The sequence below is a fragment of the Ovis canadensis genome, chromosome 17 (genome assembly GCF_042477335.2).
Source record: "Ovis canadensis isolate MfBH-ARS-UI-01 breed Bighorn chromosome 17, ARS-UI_OviCan_v2, whole genome shotgun sequence".
In the NCBI taxonomy this organism is placed as follows: domain Eukaryota; kingdom Metazoa; phylum Chordata; class Mammalia; order Artiodactyla; family Bovidae; genus Ovis; species Ovis canadensis.
The window spans coordinates 68212622-68231236 of NC_091261.1; the positions used below are offsets into that span (position 1 = coordinate 68212622).

At 48.1% G+C, this 18615-nt stretch overlaps 1 protein-coding gene across 2 annotated transcripts in view; it reads left to right on the top strand.

Annotated features, from left to right (window-relative positions):
- The window catches only part of NOS1 (nitric oxide synthase 1), a 94132-nt gene that overhangs the window by 40336 nt on the left and 35181 nt on the right, over nt 1-18615 (top strand). For both annotated transcript variants that reach the window (XM_069556602.1, XM_069556601.1), the window contains exons 7-15: nt 186-327; nt 3189-3328; nt 7045-7219; nt 10176-10277; nt 12892-13086; nt 13684-13769; nt 16018-16162; nt 17329-17433; nt 17978-18036. In XM_069556602.1, the coding sequence (XP_069412703.1) occupies nt 186-327; nt 3189-3328; nt 7045-7219; nt 10176-10277; nt 12892-13086; nt 13684-13769; nt 16018-16162; nt 17329-17433; nt 17978-18036 (1149 nt within the window). The remainder of the gene's footprint in view (nt 1-185; nt 328-3188; nt 3329-7044; nt 7220-10175; nt 10278-12891; nt 13087-13683; nt 13770-16017; nt 16163-17328; nt 17434-17977; nt 18037-18615) is intronic.

Genomic DNA, 18615 nt, shown 5'->3' on the forward strand with positions numbered 1-18615 from the left:
CAGTGGAGGGACAGAGCAGAGTCCCACCCCTTCCAACAGCTGCTCCATGGGCCCTGGGGGCCTCGAAGCAGATGTGAATCCACCCTGAGCCTTGTGCACAGTTGACCTGAGCAGCTCCTCTTTCAGTCTTTCTCTGAAGTGCAAGCCCAGCCCCGATGCCAAATGTCCTCCTCTCTCCACCACAGATCTGCGATCACCATATTTCCCCAGAGGACCGACGGCAAGCATGACTTCCGCGTTTGGAACTCCCAACTCATCCGCTACGCTGGCTACAAGCAGCCCGATGGCTCCATCCTGGGGGACCCAGCCAACGTGGAGTTCACGGAGGTAGGTGCCCCCACCTCTCCCCCACCCAGACTCTCATCCCCCAAACTCTCTTTATGCCCAGACTTTTCTTGGTTTAATATCATCATAGAGAGAGCAGGCAGTAGGTGCAGCTTACTCACCTCCAGACCTCCCACTCTGTCTGCCTGCAGTCCAGCTGGTTCTGTTACAGCTGGTCATTTTCATGTCATTACCTCACCCAACCCTCATGATGGGAACTGTTGTCCCATTTCACAGATGAGTAGACTGAGTCACACCCAGACTGGCCAAATGCATTATCCAAGGCTACTGCAATAGCAAAGAGAAAGCTAGAAGTACAGGCCAAATCTCCTGCCTTCCCCCAGGAGGGGGGAACTAATATGTGCAAGTCATATCTAGCATCATCTTTTCTTTTTTAAAAAATACATATTTATTTGGCTGCACTGGGTCTTAGTTGCTGCATGTGGGGTCTTTTAGTCGATGTGGAATCTTAAGTTGTGCCATGCAAACTCCTAGTTGAGGCATGAAGGATCTAGTTCCCTGACCAGGGATTGAACTCGAGCCTCCTGCATTGGCAGTGCAGAGTCCTAGCCACCAGGGAGTCCCTGGCGCCACCTTTTCTGAGTGAGGTGTATGTCAGCCTCATCCCCTTCATCCATTCATTCATTTCTCTGTACAACATTGCTGCCCACCGACGCAACCCCTCTCCGCATGAACTTGACTCTCCAGCACCCCACTATTGCTGGCAGCCCAAGTCAGTTCATGCAAGCCGCTGGGAACACGAACCCCACCTTCTCCCCATCCAGGTTCCTTCCAGGTGGTGATGTACACAGGTAGCACAGGTAAGGCCTGGAAGCTTCCAGCATCTATGCCCACAGAAGGTATCATAGGTAGACCCCACGCCTGGAACACCACAGGCATACAGGCCTGGTTCCCCTTTTATTTGTCACCAACTCAGCCGCCATTCTGCTTCATCTTCTTCTTTCCTCAAACCACCCTCATGCTCCACCCCAGTACCTTCCCCATGAGGGGGCTGCCCCCACCCTCATGACTTCATTTGCTGGGAGCTTTTCTTACTAAAATGTTATTATCCTGGGGAGGGGCTTGTAAGCAAGGCGACCAGGAGTCACACCTGTGCCGTTTAGGCTCAGCCAGACTCTCTGCTCCACCTGGCTGAGCTCTAACTGTATGCTTGGCCCACCTTGTCCTTGTGGAGCCAGAACAGACATGCCACAGCCTCTTCCTCTCCTTCTGTCCCCAGAAACCTCACTGATACCACATGTTCTCCTAAACCCATACTTCTGTGCTTCCTCTGTCTACCAGCCCAGCAGAGGGAATCACTCTAAACATAACCACGTAACTGTAACTTTCGAAAGCCCCAGCATGGCAGCCACTGGCTGCACCTAGCCAGTGACCACATGAAATGTTGTGAGTCCAAATGAAACATGCCCAAACTGTAAGGTACACAGTCTCTGAGACGGAGAACAAAAAAGGAGTGGAAAGGTCTCATTAGTAATCTGTATCTTGATTACTTGCTGAAAAATAATGTTGTGGGTAATATTGGACTAATCTATTTCTATTTATTAATAAATTAATACATTTGTTGTATTAACACATATAGTTAATTTTGTTAAATATATTAATTATTTATCATTAATCAGTTAATTGTGTTTTAATTATATATTTTTATATTTTATTGGATTAATAAATATATTTCATATTTAGTTTTAGTGCCAAATATACTGTTAATAAGGTTTCCCTCAGGGGTCAAGAATCTGTCTGCCAGTGCAAGAAAGACGGGTTCAATTCCTGGGTTGGGAAGATCCCCCAGAGAAGGAAATGGCAACGCACTTCAGTATTCTTGCCTGGGAAATGCCATGGACAGAGGAGCGTGGTGGGCTACGGTCCATGAGGTCACAGAAGAGTCAGACACAACTTAGTGACTGAACCACACCACGTGTGTGTGTGTGTGTGTGTGTGTGTGTGTGTTCGTGTGCGCTTGCGTGCACATGCTCATTCAGGCATGTCTGACTCTTTGTCTCCTGCACTGGCAGGTGGATTCTTTACCTCTGTGCCCCTGTTAAAATATTCATATTATAGTATATAGTTATACATGCCATCAATATTATATAATATTTCTATATCATTAATATTTTATATAAATAGTAATAATATAATATTAAAATTAATATTTTAGTGTTTGATTATGTTATTAATATTTTATATTAATGTTTTAGTATAGTGTTAGTAAACTGCAACTACTATTTATATAGTCAATATCATGCTATAATTAATAACTATTTAATTAAATATTATTGAAATTAAAACTGTTTCAAATGAATATATTATTTAAATTTATCTTTGCCTGGTTTTGCGTTAGGGTTTTGGGTTTTTTTTTTTAATACGTTTTAAAATGTGTCTGCTGGAAATTTTTAAATTACTTACATGGCTGGCTTTATATTTCAATGGATAGCTGCTCTAACAGGTGCATTTTTCTGTGGTCATTCTGAGAGATCTGCCCTCATCCAATTTGGTACATTTTCTTCGTGTCTTTGCACTCAGGGCACAGAGTGCAAATACTTCCAATGCAAGTGTCAGTTCAACCCTTGCTCCGGGAGTTCCCAGAGGGCAGGGAAGGCCCAGAAAACATCACCAAGTGAGGGGCTGGAGGACGGGTTTGTCTTCTGTCCTGTGGAACCACGGGAAGTTGTGCTAGTTACGTGATGATATCAGGGAGAACTTCATGTAGGAGGTGGCATGGCCCGGAGCCTCCAGAGGAAGGGGCCGCTGGGGGGCGGGCCCTGGGACCTCTGCCCCTCCTCTCACCCCTGTTGCCTCTGGAGGGCCTGGGGCTCAGTGGTCTGACCTGGTGGCTCTGCTTGCAGATCTGCATACAGCAGGGCTGGAAGCCCCCACGAAGCCGCTTCGATGTCCTGCCGCTCCTGCTCCAGGCCAACGGCAACGACCCAGAGCTCTTCCAGATCCCTCCAGAGTTGGTACTGGAAGTCCCCATCAGGCACCCCAAGTAAGAGGGCCTGGCGTGGGGAGGGTGAGGGTGGGGGAGTGGTTTATCCAGTGTCCCCCTCTGCCCAACCCCGGAGCTCCTCCTGTCTCTCCAGCCCAGACAGAGGCTAAAAGCGGGTCTTGGTTCCTATCCTTACCATGGGGCCAAGGCAAAGCAGGTTCCCTCGAGATCAGTAATCCCTCCTTTAGCAGCAGCTGCTGCTGCTGCTGCTAAGTCACTTCAGTTGTGTCTGATTCTGTGCGACCCCATAGACGGCAGCCCACCAGGCTCCCCCGTCCCTGGGATTCTCCAGGCAAGAACACTGGAGTGGGTTGCCATTTCCTTCTCTAATGCAGGAAGGTGGGAAGTGAAAACTGAAAGTGAAGTCACTTAGTCGCGTCCGACTCTTAGAGACCCCATGGACTGCAGCCTACCAGGCTCCTCCACCCATGGGATTTTCCAGGCAAGAGTACTTGAGTGGGGTGCCATTGCCTTCTCCACTGAAGGACCATCATATTTTCTGAATCAAAATCCCCCTCCTTATAAGTCAGATAGAGAAAGACAAATACTATATGATATCACTTAGTCATAGAACCTAAAAAATACAACAAGCTAGTGTATATAACAAAAAAGAAGGAGATAGAGAATACAGATAGAATAAACTAGGGGGTCCCAGTGGGGAGATGGAATAGGTGAAATATCAGTAACCTGAGATATGCAGATAACACCACCCTTATGGCAGAAAGTGAAGAGGAACTAAAAAGCCTCTTGATAAAAGTGAAAGAGGAGAGTGAAAAAGTTGGCTTAAAGCTCAACATTCAGAAAACGAAGATCATGGCATCTGGTCCCATCACTTCATGGGAAATAGATGGGGAAACAGTAGAAACAGTGTCAGACTTTATTTTGGGGGGCTCCAAAATCACTGCAGATGGTGAATGCAGCCATGAAATTAAAAGACGCTTACTCCTTGGGAGAAAAGTTATGACCAACCTAGATAGCATATTCAAAAGCAGAGACATTACTTTGCCGACTAAGGTCCGTCAAGTCAAGGCTATGGTTTTTCCAGTGGTCATGTATGGATGTGAGAGTTGGGCTGTGAAGAAGGCTGAGTGCCGAAGAATTGATGCTTTTGAACTGTGGTGTTGGAGAAGACTCTTGAGAGTCCCTTGGACTACAAGGAGATCCAACCAGTCCATTCTGAAGGAGATCAGCCCTGGGATTTCTTTGGAAGGACTGATGCTAAAGCTGAAGCTCCAGTACTTTGGCCACCTCATACGAAAAGTTGACTCATTGGAAAAGACTCTGATGCTGGGAGGGATTGGGGGCAGGAGGAGAAGGGGACGACCCAGGATGAGATGGCTGGATGGCATCACCGACTCGATGGACATGAGTCTGAGTGAACTCCGGGAGATGGTGATGGACAGGGAGGCCTGGCGTGCTGCGATTCATGGGGTCACAAAGAGTCGGACACGACTGAGCAACTGAACTGAATTGAATAGAGGGATAGGGGATAAAGAGGTAAAAACCATTATGGATAAAATAAACAAGCTACAAGAATATACTCTACAACATAGGGAATATAGCCAGTGCTTTGTGCTGGGTCACTCAGTCTGTCCAACTCTTTGCGACCCCATGGACTGTAGCCCGCCAGGCTCCTCTGTCCATGGGATTCTCCAGGCAAGAATACTGGAGTGGGTTGCCATGCCCTCCTCCAGGGGATCTTTCCAACCCAGGGATTGAACCCAGGTCTCCCACACTGCAGGCAGATTCTTTACTGCCACCAGGGAAGCCCAGTATAGCCAGTATTTTACAACATTCCATCCCTATAAATGGAATATAACCTTTAGAAATTATGAATCACTCTATTGTACACCTTACATATTATAGTGATCATATATGTCTTTCACTATATTGTACACATTACATGTTATAATGTATAATAATATATATTGACTATACTTCAATTCTTTAAAAATTTCCCTCTTTACTCCACTCCTTTTAAGCCATCAACCTGGACCTATCCATTTTCCAACCCTAAGGGCCAAAATTAGAGAAGGGAATGGCAACCCACTCCAGTGTTCTTGCCTAGAGAATCTCATGGACGGAGTAGCCTGGTGGTCTATAGTCCACGGGGTCACAAAGAGTCAGACATGACTGAAGCGATCAACACGCGCGCACACACACACACACAAAGGGCAAAAGAGCAGAAGCGCTTCCTATATTGTTACGAGTGCAAATTTTAAATAGAGGGAACCATTAAAAACTATGTGACCTGACGCAGCTCAAGTTCAAAAGTAGTTTGGAGTTGGGATGGAGCTATGAGGGCTGAGGCTAGCAACACAAATAAAATTTACACTTTTTGAGAGTAAAAGAACTCCACAATAAGACCTGGCCTCAGGAGCAAAATTGATGGAGGAAGCACCAAAAAAATCAACCATCAAATTAATAGTATTTTAATGTAATTTAAAAAAATCAAGATTAGCTTTTTAAATCCATGATGCATAATATATCAAAATTCTCAAACAAGGACCAGTTCAGGGCTGAGATTAGGGTAAGCAAGTGAGGTAAAGTACACAAGTGCAGAGTGGGATCCTGTCTTTATGTAAAGCTTTGACGTTTCGCTCATCATGGCGGTTTTGTGTTAATTTTTTCTTTAGAGACACTGAATTAATTTAGAATATTTGATCTTGATTGCTGGGTTTGCTGGTGCTCCTCAATTTTGCGCCCACAGCCAGTGCCTTACTTGCCCCACCCTGGTCCAGGTCCTGGAGATGGAGCAAGTGTCCTAAGGCTCCCAACACTGCCAGGTATCTAGGAGCTCAACCAGCTTCAGTGGTGAAACTTGGCCTTCATTCATTCATTCACTTAACATTCAAAACTGTTTATTATTCCCACTCTGGGTCATGCATTGTGCAGGCCTTTGTCACTGACTTGGTCCCCACCTCCGTGGTGCTTTCAATTTCAAAGAGGAGATCAGTTACCCAAATAAACCACTTAATTCCAATCGAGTGTTGCAAAATAATGTTATGGTACCTAGAGGCGTGAAGCTGCCTGACCCAACCCAGATCGGGCATCAGAGAAGGCTTCCAGAGTAAGCAGCATTTTAGCTGAGAATGAAAGTGTAAGAACTGGACAGGCACAGAGGAGAAAGAGCAGGAAGGAACTGCCATGCAAAGGCCCTGAGGTGAGAAAGAACTCGCGGCTCTGTATTTAAAATGGATAACCAGCAAGGACCTACTGAGTAGCATAGGGAACTCTGCTCAGTGTTATGTGGCAGCCTGGATGGGAGGGGAGTCTGGGGGAGAATGGATACCTGTAAATGTATGGCTGAGTCCCTTCACTGTTCACCTGAAATTATCACAACGTTGTTAATCGGCTATACCCTAATACAAAACAAAAAGTTAATTTAAAAAAAAGAAAAAGGAACTCAGAGATGCTCATTTTCTCCTGAATTCACCTTCCAGGTGAGTTTAGGGGATAAATAGCAGCCCTTGGCAGTGGTTCCCAGGCCTGGATATCCATGCAAATCACCTGGGAAATACGTGAAAGTGAATATTCTCAGGCCTCTGATGTGGATGGCGGTATGATTCCACAGGTCAGACGTGAGCCCAGTAGTATGCCCCAGTCAGTCGCGGGCATTTCTGCATCCCCAGGCTAAGGAGATCCCGCCCACGTGTCTTCCCCTGAGGCTCCCGCCCCACATCCCACAGTGAGCTGGGCTGTGTTGCTCTCCACAGGTTCGAGTGGTTCAAGGACCTGGGACTGAAGTGGTACGGCCTCCCCGCTGTGTCCAACATGCTCCTAGAGATCGGTGGCCTGGAGTTCAGCGCCTGTCCCTTCAGCGGCTGGTACATGGGCACAGAGATTGGCGTCCGCGACTACTGTGACAGCTCCCGATACAACATCCTGGAGGTGAGGCCCTCCCGGGCCGTCCTGACGGGGAATGCATGGGGTGGAGGACGTGGGCTCAGTGGCCCTTCCCCACAGCTGAGCTCTGGGGCTCAGAGACCGGAAGAGGTTAACACTGAACCTGCAGCTATAATGAAGCCCCTGGCCTTTCTGAAGGCTTCCGTGGCATTAAGAGTACATGCGCTTATGCTGAGTGCCATCCCAAGCACTTTGGAGATTACTGTATGCTCATTTGATCTTCATCACGTCCTCTGGGTGTGAAAATGCCCCCTTCACAGGTGAGGAAGCTGAGGCCTTTTGGCGGATTAACATGACAAGTTCAGAGTCACACAGCTAGGGAGTGGCAGAGCTGGGGTGTGAACCCAGGCTGGTATTATGACCCAAGTTCATTGCCATTCTACTGCCCTGCCTGTCAAGGTCAAACCTGGTTAGAAGCTTTGGGAAGGGGCATGAACTTGGGGCATTTTTGGTCTCTTTTCTGAAACAACAAGGAGGGAGGGTTGGCAGTGATTTTTCCCACCATATGCATTTCTCAGTGGAGGGTCTGACTCCCCACCCCCCATTCCCCTGCTACCCCCACCCCAGGCTGAGTCATCTTCATCCACTGAACATTGTTGGGGCGGACTGCTCCCTGGAGCTCCGCTTTGCTGAATGTGTCAGCAACGCTGTGGTTTTGTCAGCAAATGCTGTTTCTAACAACAGTCTGCTGTGGTTGGCCTTATTTCAGAAGAAAACCCTGAGAAACAGAGAAGTTAAGCACTGAGCCTCTGTCGCACAGTAAACAAAGCAGAGAGCAAAGTTCGCATCCAGAGTCAAGCATTGGGTTTATAGTGTTAAAAACCGTGGACACTCACCTGCGTGGACCTTGAGAGCATTATGCTGATGAGATAAATCAGACATAAAAAGACAGAGACTGGGTGATCTCACTTATATACGGAATCTAAAAAAAGCCACACTCCATAAAACAGAGAGGAGAGTGGTGGTTACCAGGGGCGGTAAGGAGGGCGCCGGGAGGGTGGTTGGCAGGGGGAGGCAGCAGGAAAACTGGGAAAGATGTTTGTTGATGTGTACAGACTGACAACTTGGAGATAAGTCCTGGAGATCTAATGTACAAGTACTTATTATAGTCAATAATGATACTGTGTTATGAATTTCACAGTTGCAGAGAAACTATATCTTAATCTCACCACAAAAAAAGAAATGGTAATTATGTGACTGGATAGAGGTGTTAAGTCACCCTACAGTAGTAATTATACTGCAACATATAAATGTTATCAAACCAATACCTCTGACACTTGATCTATACAAACTCCTGACAGGAAAGGAAAAAACAGTTCTAGGCAATTTCCAGAGATGTGGCTCAAGTCATGTTTGGGGATTTTTTTAAGTCATATATGTTTGACTTAATACATATGACTTAAAAGAAGTCATTAGATGACACTGCAACTAATTTCTATTGTTTTAACCAAAATAATGTGGTAGAAATAACAGTAGCAGCATGACTGATTGTACACACTCTCTTTTATAAAATAATTCGTTTTATATGTATTTAGGTAAAGCCAGCAATTTCTTACTCTTTGCATTTGTGTCACCGCTAAAAGACCCCAAGCAGAACCTAACGCCCCATTCTCCAAAGAGTAAATTAATGCCTGCTTTCATGACTCAGGTTCACATTTGGATTGCAAAGAGTAGTCACTGGGCAACTTAAATGAGACTCACTCCCGCCCCAGCCTTCCGACTCTAACTGCCATTATGCACAAATGTTGACAGCTGGGCCGGCGAAGCAATTTACTCAAACTTGAGAAATTGTCACATTCTAGCCCCATAATGAGACCTAGGTTCCCACAAATGATTAGAATTGACAGAGGAAGTGAGAAGCCAGGCTCTAATTAATGGATTTGCTGTTGGGTCTTCCCTGCTTCTGACATCAGCTCCTACTGGAGCTGGAGCCGTAACTTAAATGTCAGGGGTTGTTTTTGCCAAGCAGTTTTGCCAAAGGGGTCGGCTGACTGGGGAGCCGCTCCCAGGTCTTGGGTGTTACTCAGCTGCCTGGCTCCAGCTCTGAGGCCAACTGGCTCTGCAGGCTGCGAGCAAGTCTGTGCAGCAGTCTGAACCTCAGTTTCCTCATCTGTCAAATGGAGTCGACAGGTGTCTCCATAAACTCAAAATACTCATGATCTAGATTCCAAGTATTGGCCACTCCGGAGATGAAACGGAATCGGTGGAGAGCTTTCCCCAATAGAAAGTAGTGATGATAAGAAAGAAAAAGAAGAATTTTTTAAAAAAGATAGAAAGCAACTGCTATCACTCCCAGACCCGAACAGCTCCTTAAAGCCCTTCAAAGACTCTCCTCATCATATTTGAAATAAAGTCCTGACCGCTTTGCACACCCTGCATAATCCAGTCCTGCATCTCTCTTTTTCATCAGAGTCCTGCATCCCCCTGACGCCCTACCATTCAAATGCACTGACCTTCTTTTTGTATCTCAACACCAGCCTGACCCCACCCCAGGGTCTTTGCACATACTGTTCTTTCTGCCTAGAACATTTCCTCCCAAGATTTTCAAATGTCTTGCTTCTTCTCATCATTTGGATCTCATGTGTGTGCCACCTTTGCAGTGGTCCTTCAGTGACTATCCTGGTTCAATTCATCCTGCCCCTATATCCCTCTTTCTCCTAGCTCCTTGCCTTATTTTCTTCCTAGGAATTAATACTCATCACTGTATTATTTTCTGTCTCTCCCCCCTCTAGAAGGTAAGCTCAGTAACCAAAGGGCCAGTCAAATCCGTCTAGCTTCCTGCCACCAGTATGTCCTCAATAAAAAAAATTTGAGTGAATTAGTCTGCATATGAGTTCATTAATTAATAAAGAATTTAATTGGTGATGCTAGTCCAGTCCCTCTTTAGTCTGAAACCCAGAGGTAGCCCAGCCTGTGAGTCTGTGTTTCCTTCCCCTTTCAGGATGTGGCCAAGAAGATGAACTTGGACATGAGGAAGACATCCTCTCTGTGGAAGGACCAGGCACTGGTGGAGATCAATATTGCGGTTCTGTACAGCTTCCAGGTAGCACCAAGACACGCCTCCCAGCTGCCAAGCCGCAAAGGGCGAACTAAAACTTTTCAGAGTCTTAGGGCAAAAAATCAAGGGTCCAGCTCCCAGGAACCTTGTTTGCAGGGCTCTGCTCATAAGCAAGGTGTCCTTCCCATCATCTATGCCTGACTCTCCATCAGAGAACTTGGGAGGAGGGGGCCCATTTGAGGGAGAGACAAAAAGATAGAGGGCTAATGACTTGTTGCTTGATTTTTTTAGAATTGAAATGGTAAACATCCTCTGTGTCTTGACCTGTTAGACACTCAAACGTTCACATAGCAGAGACAAATATTCATCGTCATGATCAGAGGCATATAGGCCCCCCAGTGCATGTGGCTCCATGATAAATGCTAAAACATATATAGTTGAGTTGTTGTTTAGTTGCTAAGTCATATCTGACTTTTTGAAACCTCATGGACTGTAGCCCACCAGGCTCCTTTGCCCATGGGATTCTCCAGGCAAGAATACTGGAGTGGGTTGTCATTTTATTCTCCAGGGGATCTTCCTGACCCAGGGATCAAACCTGCGTCTCCTGCATTGGCAGGTGGATTCTTTGCCACTGAGCCACCAGGGATGCCCATTTTATATATAGTATGATGGTTTTAAAAATTATCAGCTAGGAAATCCCCTGGTGGTCTAGTGGTTAGGACTCCCAGCTTCCACTGCAGGGGGCCCAGGTTCGATCCCTGGTCAGGGAACTAAGATCCTGCATGCCAAGCAGCACAGCCAATAAAAGATTATCTGCTAAACCATGACACCTTAGAGGGCAAAGTGGAGGCACACTAACAATTGTGACAGCACATGGGCGTAAGCTGGGATTCTCCTGGGCGAAGCAGGAGACCTGTAGAATAGAGGTCACTTTCTGTAGTAGAGACCAGCTCTATCTTCTAGGAGTGCGTACATGGGAGGCACCCACAGGCAGTAGAAGGGGCATATCAAGTCATATAAAGACCTGAATATGAACCACAGGTCCCCATGTCAGGAACAGGGAGACTGGGCAAACTGGGTGATGCATATCCCAGGGGAGAAGCCGGGTAAGATGGGGTTGAAGGGGCAAGAAGCCCCCTTCACTCTTGACCATGGAGGAGTGAAGTTTGGGGAGTTGTTGAAAATGAAGGCAGATGCTCTGGGGGTCTGGTGGACTGGTGTGAAGGTTGGTGAGCCAGAGACAGCAGAGATGTGAGAGGACATATATACTGTGTGTAAACCAGGTAGCTAGTGGGAACCTGCTGTCAAGCACAGGAAGCTCAGCTCCGTGCTTTTGATGACCTAGAGGAGAAGGCAATGGCACCCCACTCCAGTACTCTTGCCTGGAAAATCCCATGGGCGGAGGAGCCTGGTGGGCTGCAGTCCATGGGGTCGCTGGGAGTCAGACGTGACTGAGCGACTTCATTTTCACTTTTCACTTTCATGCATTGGAGGAGGAAATGGCAACCCACTCCAGTGTTCTTGCCTGGAGAATCCCAGGGACTGGGGAGCCTGGTGGACTGCCGTCTACGGGGTCGCACAGAGTCGGACACAACTAAAGCGACTTAGCAGCAGCAGCAGAGGGGGAGAATGGGGAGGCAGGGAGGCTTAGGAGGGAGGGGCTATATGTATACATATGGCTGATTCACTTTGTTGTACAGCAGAAACTAACACAACATTGTAAGTAATTATAGTCCAATTTTTAAAAAAGGATTTTGTGTCACCTTCATAAATGGAGAACCAGTATCATTTGCCATAAACAGAAGAGAATAGTAAATTTAAATAAATATATAAACAAGGAAAACAGCACAAAATTGTCAGATTCTAGTTGCCTGAGTTTCCTCTCTCATTTAAAAAAAAAAAAAAACGGAGGGAGGAAGGAGAGAGGAATATTGGCAAGAGAAATGTTAAAAATGAATTAGCATCAAATAGAGTCTTCCTCGGAGAAGGCAATGGCACCCCACTCCAGTGTTCTTGCTTGGAAAATCCCATGGATGGAGGAGCCTGGTGGGCTGCAGTCCATGGGATTGTGAAGTCGGACACGACTGAGCAACTTCACTTTCACTCTCATGCATTGGAGAAGGAAATGGCAACCCACTCCGGTGTTCTTGCCTGGAGAATCCCAGGGACGGAGGAGCCTGGCGGGCTGCCGTCTCTGGGGTCGCACAGAGTCAGACACAACTGAAGCGACTTAGCAGCAGCAGCAGCAGCAGCAGCAGCAGAGTCTTTCTGGGCTTCCCCAGTGGCTCGGACAGTAAAGAATCCACCTGCAATGAGAGAGACCTGGGGTTGATCCCTGGGTTGGGAAGATCCCCTGGAGGAGGGCATGGCAACCCACTCTAGCCTTCCTGCCTAGAGAATCCCCATGGACAGAGGAGCCTGATCAGCTGCCGTCCGTGGGGTCACAAAGAGTCAGACATGACTGAGTGACTAAGCACAACCAAGTCTTTCTCCTGGATATGGTCAGGATCAAAAAAAAGAACCCGCAGAGAATCACTTTACACCGCCTAGAATCATCCCCAGGACGACCCTTTAGGAAACACGCTCTGGGGGTGAGGGAGCCCTGAAACAGCCTGGCTTGTCTCTCCTCCTGACTCCCCAGTGTCCTCTCCTCCCACAGAGTGACAAGGTGACCATCGTCGACCACCACTCCGCCACCGAGTCCTTCATTAAGCACATGGAGAACGAGTACCGCTGCCGGGGGGGCTGCCCCGCTGACTGGGTGTGGATCGTGCCCCCCATGTCCGGCAGTATCACCCCCGTCTTCCACCAGGAGATGCTCAACTACCGGCTGACACCCTCCTTCGAATACCAGGTCCTGCCCCTCTCCACCTCTTTGGTCCTAAGTCTGCAGGAGCCAGTGTGCGTGTTACAACTAGAGCAGGGGTCCCCAAACTCCAGGATTTAATGCCTGGTGAGCTGAGGTGGAGCTGATGTAATAATAGTAGAAATAAAGTGCGCAGTGAATGGAATGTGCTTGAATCATCCCCAAACCATCCCCCACCCACCCGGGTCTGTGGGAGAATTGCCTTCTACAAAACTGGTGCCCAAAAGGCTGGGGTCTGCTGGCTTAGAGCACACCTCGGTTCAAACTTGCGTTTCAGACTCTCAGTGCAGCCATCAGATTGGACAATACAGCTCGAGCTGAAAGACGAATGAAACAAACAAATAGTCAGGGGTCTTGAGTCAGAGAGGGTCTGAGTGGGAAGATCTAGCAGGACAGTGCAGGGCGGCTGGGCCAGCCACTCTGCCAGGTTAGGGGTCTACCCTGGGGTCACCACCAGCAGACTCACTCCCTTCGAGGGCTGAGGGTTGGGCGTGGCCGGGCAGCCATAAGCCTCCAGGGATCCTGGGCATCTCCCAAGGGGAACCAGTCTCCCTCACTATAGTGACTATGCTCCTCTCTCCCCAGCCTGACCCTTGGAACACCCATGTCTGGAAAGGCACCAACGGGACCCCCACAAAGCGGCGAGCCATCGGCTTCAAGAAGCTGGCAGAGTAAGTGTCCTAAAGCTGCAAGGGGGTGGATGTATGTGTCCCCAAATTCAGAAAGCCCCAGAAAAGAAGGCTGGGAGGATGCTGTGCCTCTGTCTCTTGTGTGACGTGACTTGTCCATTCTCTCTAACATTCCTGTCCCTCCTTTGCCCCAGATCTGGGATGTAAACACTGCCATGACCCTTCCCCTTCCCAACCTCTCTTCCCACCCCCAGGTTCCCAAATGCTTGTCCTGGAGGCAGTGTTGTGTTGATAAACCAGCTCTCCTAATGATGATGGTGGCCCCAGTAATAATAACATTAATAGACTTGTAACATTTGTATTCCCACTATGGCCAGTTTCAAGCTCCCAACAGGAAGTCACTGAAGCCAGAGTCAGGAGGAGCTGGGATGAGCTGGCTCCAGCACGCCACTGCCTAGAGTGGACACTCGTCAGGGCTGAATCTCATCTCGCTCATTCAGTTCACTCATCTGGCCAACAAAAATGGATGCTCAGTGCCAGGCACTGTGCTGGGCCCCAGAGATGCCATGACAAGCCTAATAACGTGATCCTGCCCGCATGAAGCTCACAGCTACCCTCGAGGAAGGGGTCGTGGAAGCCTAACATAGACACCACCGAGTCTGAGAGGTCAAAGGGGGCTTGCTTCAGGAGATGCCAATTGAGTTAATGAATGAAATTAATAAGATTTCACTGAGAATAGGCAGGAGGCGAGAGGATTAGGGACCAAGGCTACTGAAGAGTCATTGACCTGCAGAACCTGTGGTCAGCTAGGGACAAGTGGGGTGGGGCTGACTGAGATGGTTAAATGGGGATGCCTGCCTTCTGTCTAAAGACAGAGAGCTCCCTGATCCACTCCCCACAGACCCCTGATTTGAAGCTTACTTTTTGGCAGAGGAGCTATTGTGCACCAGGCTAACTCACTCACTTTCCTCAGCCCCTCGTTTCTAGAACTCTCTGCTCTCTACAGGTGACTGGTAGACCTTGCAGGGACTCAAAGCTAGGTCCTGGCTCCACCCGTATGGTCCACGGGATCTGCCCTTCCCTCCCTCCCCCATCTCCTTCTACCTAACAGTTATCTTCCAGCCAAGCTGGACCACATTAGCAGCCATCCCTTCCCTAACGAGAGCATCGCCAGTTCTCAGGCATAGCAGCCTTTGGCTTCAGTTCAGTTCAACCTGTCTCTGAGGGAAGAAGGGAAGGAAAAATCTAAAGCATTAATTGCACTATTAAGTTTGAGGTAGAAACAATGGGAGTTAATTACAGATGCTTTTTTCTGCTCCAGTCATTCAAAGGGAACCCTCCAGGTGCCTTTTATTCTTTTCTGTTTCTCCCTCTTAACTCTCAGGCAGCGTGGGTGGTTTCCCTGAGTCTAAAAAATGATGAATTTACCACCAATAATCCCAAGGTGGGGGTAAATTAGCAATTTATCTACTCAAAGAGATTCCTACTTTGAACAGAGGTGCTTCTTGGAAGGTGAACCCAGGCATTCCTGAGCCTCTGGCCCACCTGCCACGCCCACACCCTCATAGATGGGAAGGAAGAAAACACTGCTTCTGGACTCTCCATTTAACCAGAAAGAGCCCCGACTTGACATTTAAGCTCCCTGGGGCTTTGGTGGCAGCAGCAGGTTTAAAATCCATTCCTGCTCCTGATAGATATTTAGTGCCTATTAAGAATCACCCTCTGCAAAACCCTGGATGTGCATAGCTGACTACACCAGACCTGGTCCTTCTTTTGTGGAGTTATAAACCTCTGAAATCCCCTCAAGTTCAATGCCTGTTCATTTATTAGTGATTCATTTTCTCTCTCTGTCTCTCTCACACACACATAAGAACAGAAGCCCCATGAGAGCCATTTCTCTGTTTTTCCATTCCTATAACAACGCCTGGCACATAGCTAGGCCTCAGCAAAACAGATGAATGGCCAAATGAGTGAATGAATGAATGAATGCATGGGGGCAATGCTTGGCAAACCAAGGTTCTCACGGCTGGGATCGATCCATCAAGTAACAAACTAGCAAAGCTCACCAACCATGTTAGCTCATGACTAGTTGCTCTGGAGGGACTTAAGAAGGGGATCAATATGGTGCCTCAACTCACACTTTGAATATCCCTGATGCCATCAGAGATGAGGAGAGTATGTTCCCTCCTGTTGTATCTCGTGGATCGTGGTTCTTGCCCCCAAGTCCCAGCCTGACATCCTCCCTCCCTTCTACATTTCCCGTCTTTCTCTCCACCCTCTTCCCCCACAGAGCCGTCAAGTTCTCAGCCAAACTGATGGGGCAGGCTATGGCCAAGAGGGTCAAGGCTACCATCCTTTATGCCACAGAGACGGGCAAGTCTCAGGCTTATGCCAAAACCTTGTGTGAGATCTTCAAACATGCCTTTGATGCCAAGGTGGGTAGCAGGCGGTTCCCGTGCTCTCTGGGCCCTCCTGGTGACGCTGGGGAGGGGACAAAGGAAGTCAGCAGAGAAGAACCCTTTGAGAGTGGGTAGCAGCCCATCTGAAGATGCCCATCAGCCCACCTGCATATATTTCAAGGGATAGTGATGCTTCTCTCCCCATGAACTCTCCAGGAGTTCAGGAATCATAACCCCCAGTTCTAGACCAAAACGTTAGAAAGTTTCTGAAAAAACAAATCTGGAAGTCAGTCTGGGAAACCCCGCATTTCATACAATTCAGTGGGTTTCTTTGCTGCAGGAATTCTCAAGCCTTTACTCTGCTCATGTGTGTTACCATCTCCAAAAGAGGAAAGGAGAGAAAATAAATGTATCCCAAAGATGTTTGCTTATGGCTCACTTATTTTTAAAGCACATCTAAGGAGATAGTGTTTTCCTAGGATCTACTTTGAGAAATGGTACCCAAGGAATTCTAAGAGATAGGGCAAAGCAGTCTTTACAGTGGGCTTCCCAGGTAGTGCTCATGGTTTAAAAAAAAAAAAAAAAAAAACCTGCCTACCAGTGCAGGACTTAAGAGACATAGGTTTGATCCTCGGGTCGGAAGATCCCCTGGAGGAGGGCATGGTAACCTACTGCACTATTCTTGCCTGGAGAATCCCTGGGTTAGAGGAGCCTGGTGGGCTACAGTCCATAGGGTTGTAAACAGTTATAGGGGGAAGCGACTTAGCACACAGATGTGTTTGGCCCAGGTCCTCCTCATTGCTGAATGGAGGATTGGAAAGGGACCTGAGCACACAGTTGGTCAGATCCAGCTGGGCCACTCCCAGCCTACATGTGGTCAACAAGACTCCAGCATCCATTGGTTGTAAGAAGCCTAGGAGTCCCAATCAAGATCCGTCTCTACTGGCAGCCAATGCGTTGCCCCAGACTCTCTGCGGTCCTTCAGGGCAAAGGCAGCCCATACTACCAACAAGCTTTTAGTTCTACCCACTGGAGCCCATTGAAACAGAGGCACCCAGAACTTTGGATCTCTGTCTTAAGGAGATGGCTCAAGATAACTCCTCCTCTTCCTCTCTTCTCTTCCCCCATCAGTTTTTCTCTCCGACCCCTTCTCTCTCCTCATCACCTTCTCCCTTCTTCTCCCCTCTCGTTCTCCCACCTAGGTGATGTCCATGGAAGAATATGACATTGTACACCTGGAACATGAAACTCTGGTCCTGGTGGTTACCAGCACCTTTGGCAATGGAGACCCCCCTGAGAATGGGGAGGTGAGATGAGCTCCTATTCTGGCACCTGTTTCCATCTGCAGAGAAGAGGGGCAGCAGTGACACCTGCCCTGCTCTTCAGTAGCAGATCCTTCCAGAATCTCAAAGCCAGTGACCTCGATTTGGGTCCAGGTTGTGCCAAGACTGGACAACTCCAAGTCCTCAGTCTGCTGGCATCCACTGTCCAGCCGAGCCTTCCTGAAAATGTTGTCACCTGAACTCACTACTTCTTTGGAATGGATGCTCCAGTCAAGAGCTTGGTGTCTGCTGCTCCAGAATGAGAGAAGCAGGGGCAATATTTTGTAGAAAACCACCACAAGGGGAATTTGCATGCTGAGGTGGGGGTGGGGGGCATCCACACTTACAGCCCTTTATAAACAGTCCTCTTCCACTCACACCACTGCTGCCTGGCCCAAGCTCCTGACACCCTGGCCCCCAGGCCTCAGGCTCCTCTTTTGCCAGTCGGGACCCCCAGACCCTCTGCCCAAACCCATTCCCAATTTAATCATATCTGCCTCACATCCTGCTTGTGTCTTCCGACCTCCAGAAATTTGGCTGTGCTTTGATGGAAATGAGGAACCCTAACTCTGTGCACGAGGAAAGGAAGTAAGTAAATGACCCGCCAGTGTCCCCTGACACTCTGTGGGGGAAACCAAAAGTTGTCTCTTGGCATCTGGGGTTCAGCTCTGAGCTCTGGATACTTTTGTGACCTGAAGTCCATCTGTGACTTACTTTAGCCAGTGGGTGTCTGTGGCATTCTGGTCTTTAATCACCTTACAGCCCTGTGCCTCAGTTTCTTTTTCCATCAAGTTGGGTTTATTCTACCTGCGTGAACTTTCTGATTTGTAAGAATCAAGGTGAAAAATAGATATCAGCATCCTGTGAGAAGCTGTGCACGTGTGCTTGGTCATGTCCGACTCTGCAGCCCAACGGACGGTAGCCTGCCAGGTTCCTCCAAGGGATTTCCCAGGCAAGAATACTGGAGTGGATTGCCATTTCCTTCTCCAGGGGATTTTCCTGACCCAGGGATGGAACCCACATCTCCTGCATTGCAGGTAGATGCTTTAGTGCTTGAGCCATCAGGGACGCCCTGTGAGAAGTTGAGTGCCGTGTAAATATAGTTCTTGTTACTCCACCCTTTGGAAGCTTACATTCAGAATCAGTGAGCTTCTTTCCCTAGAACTT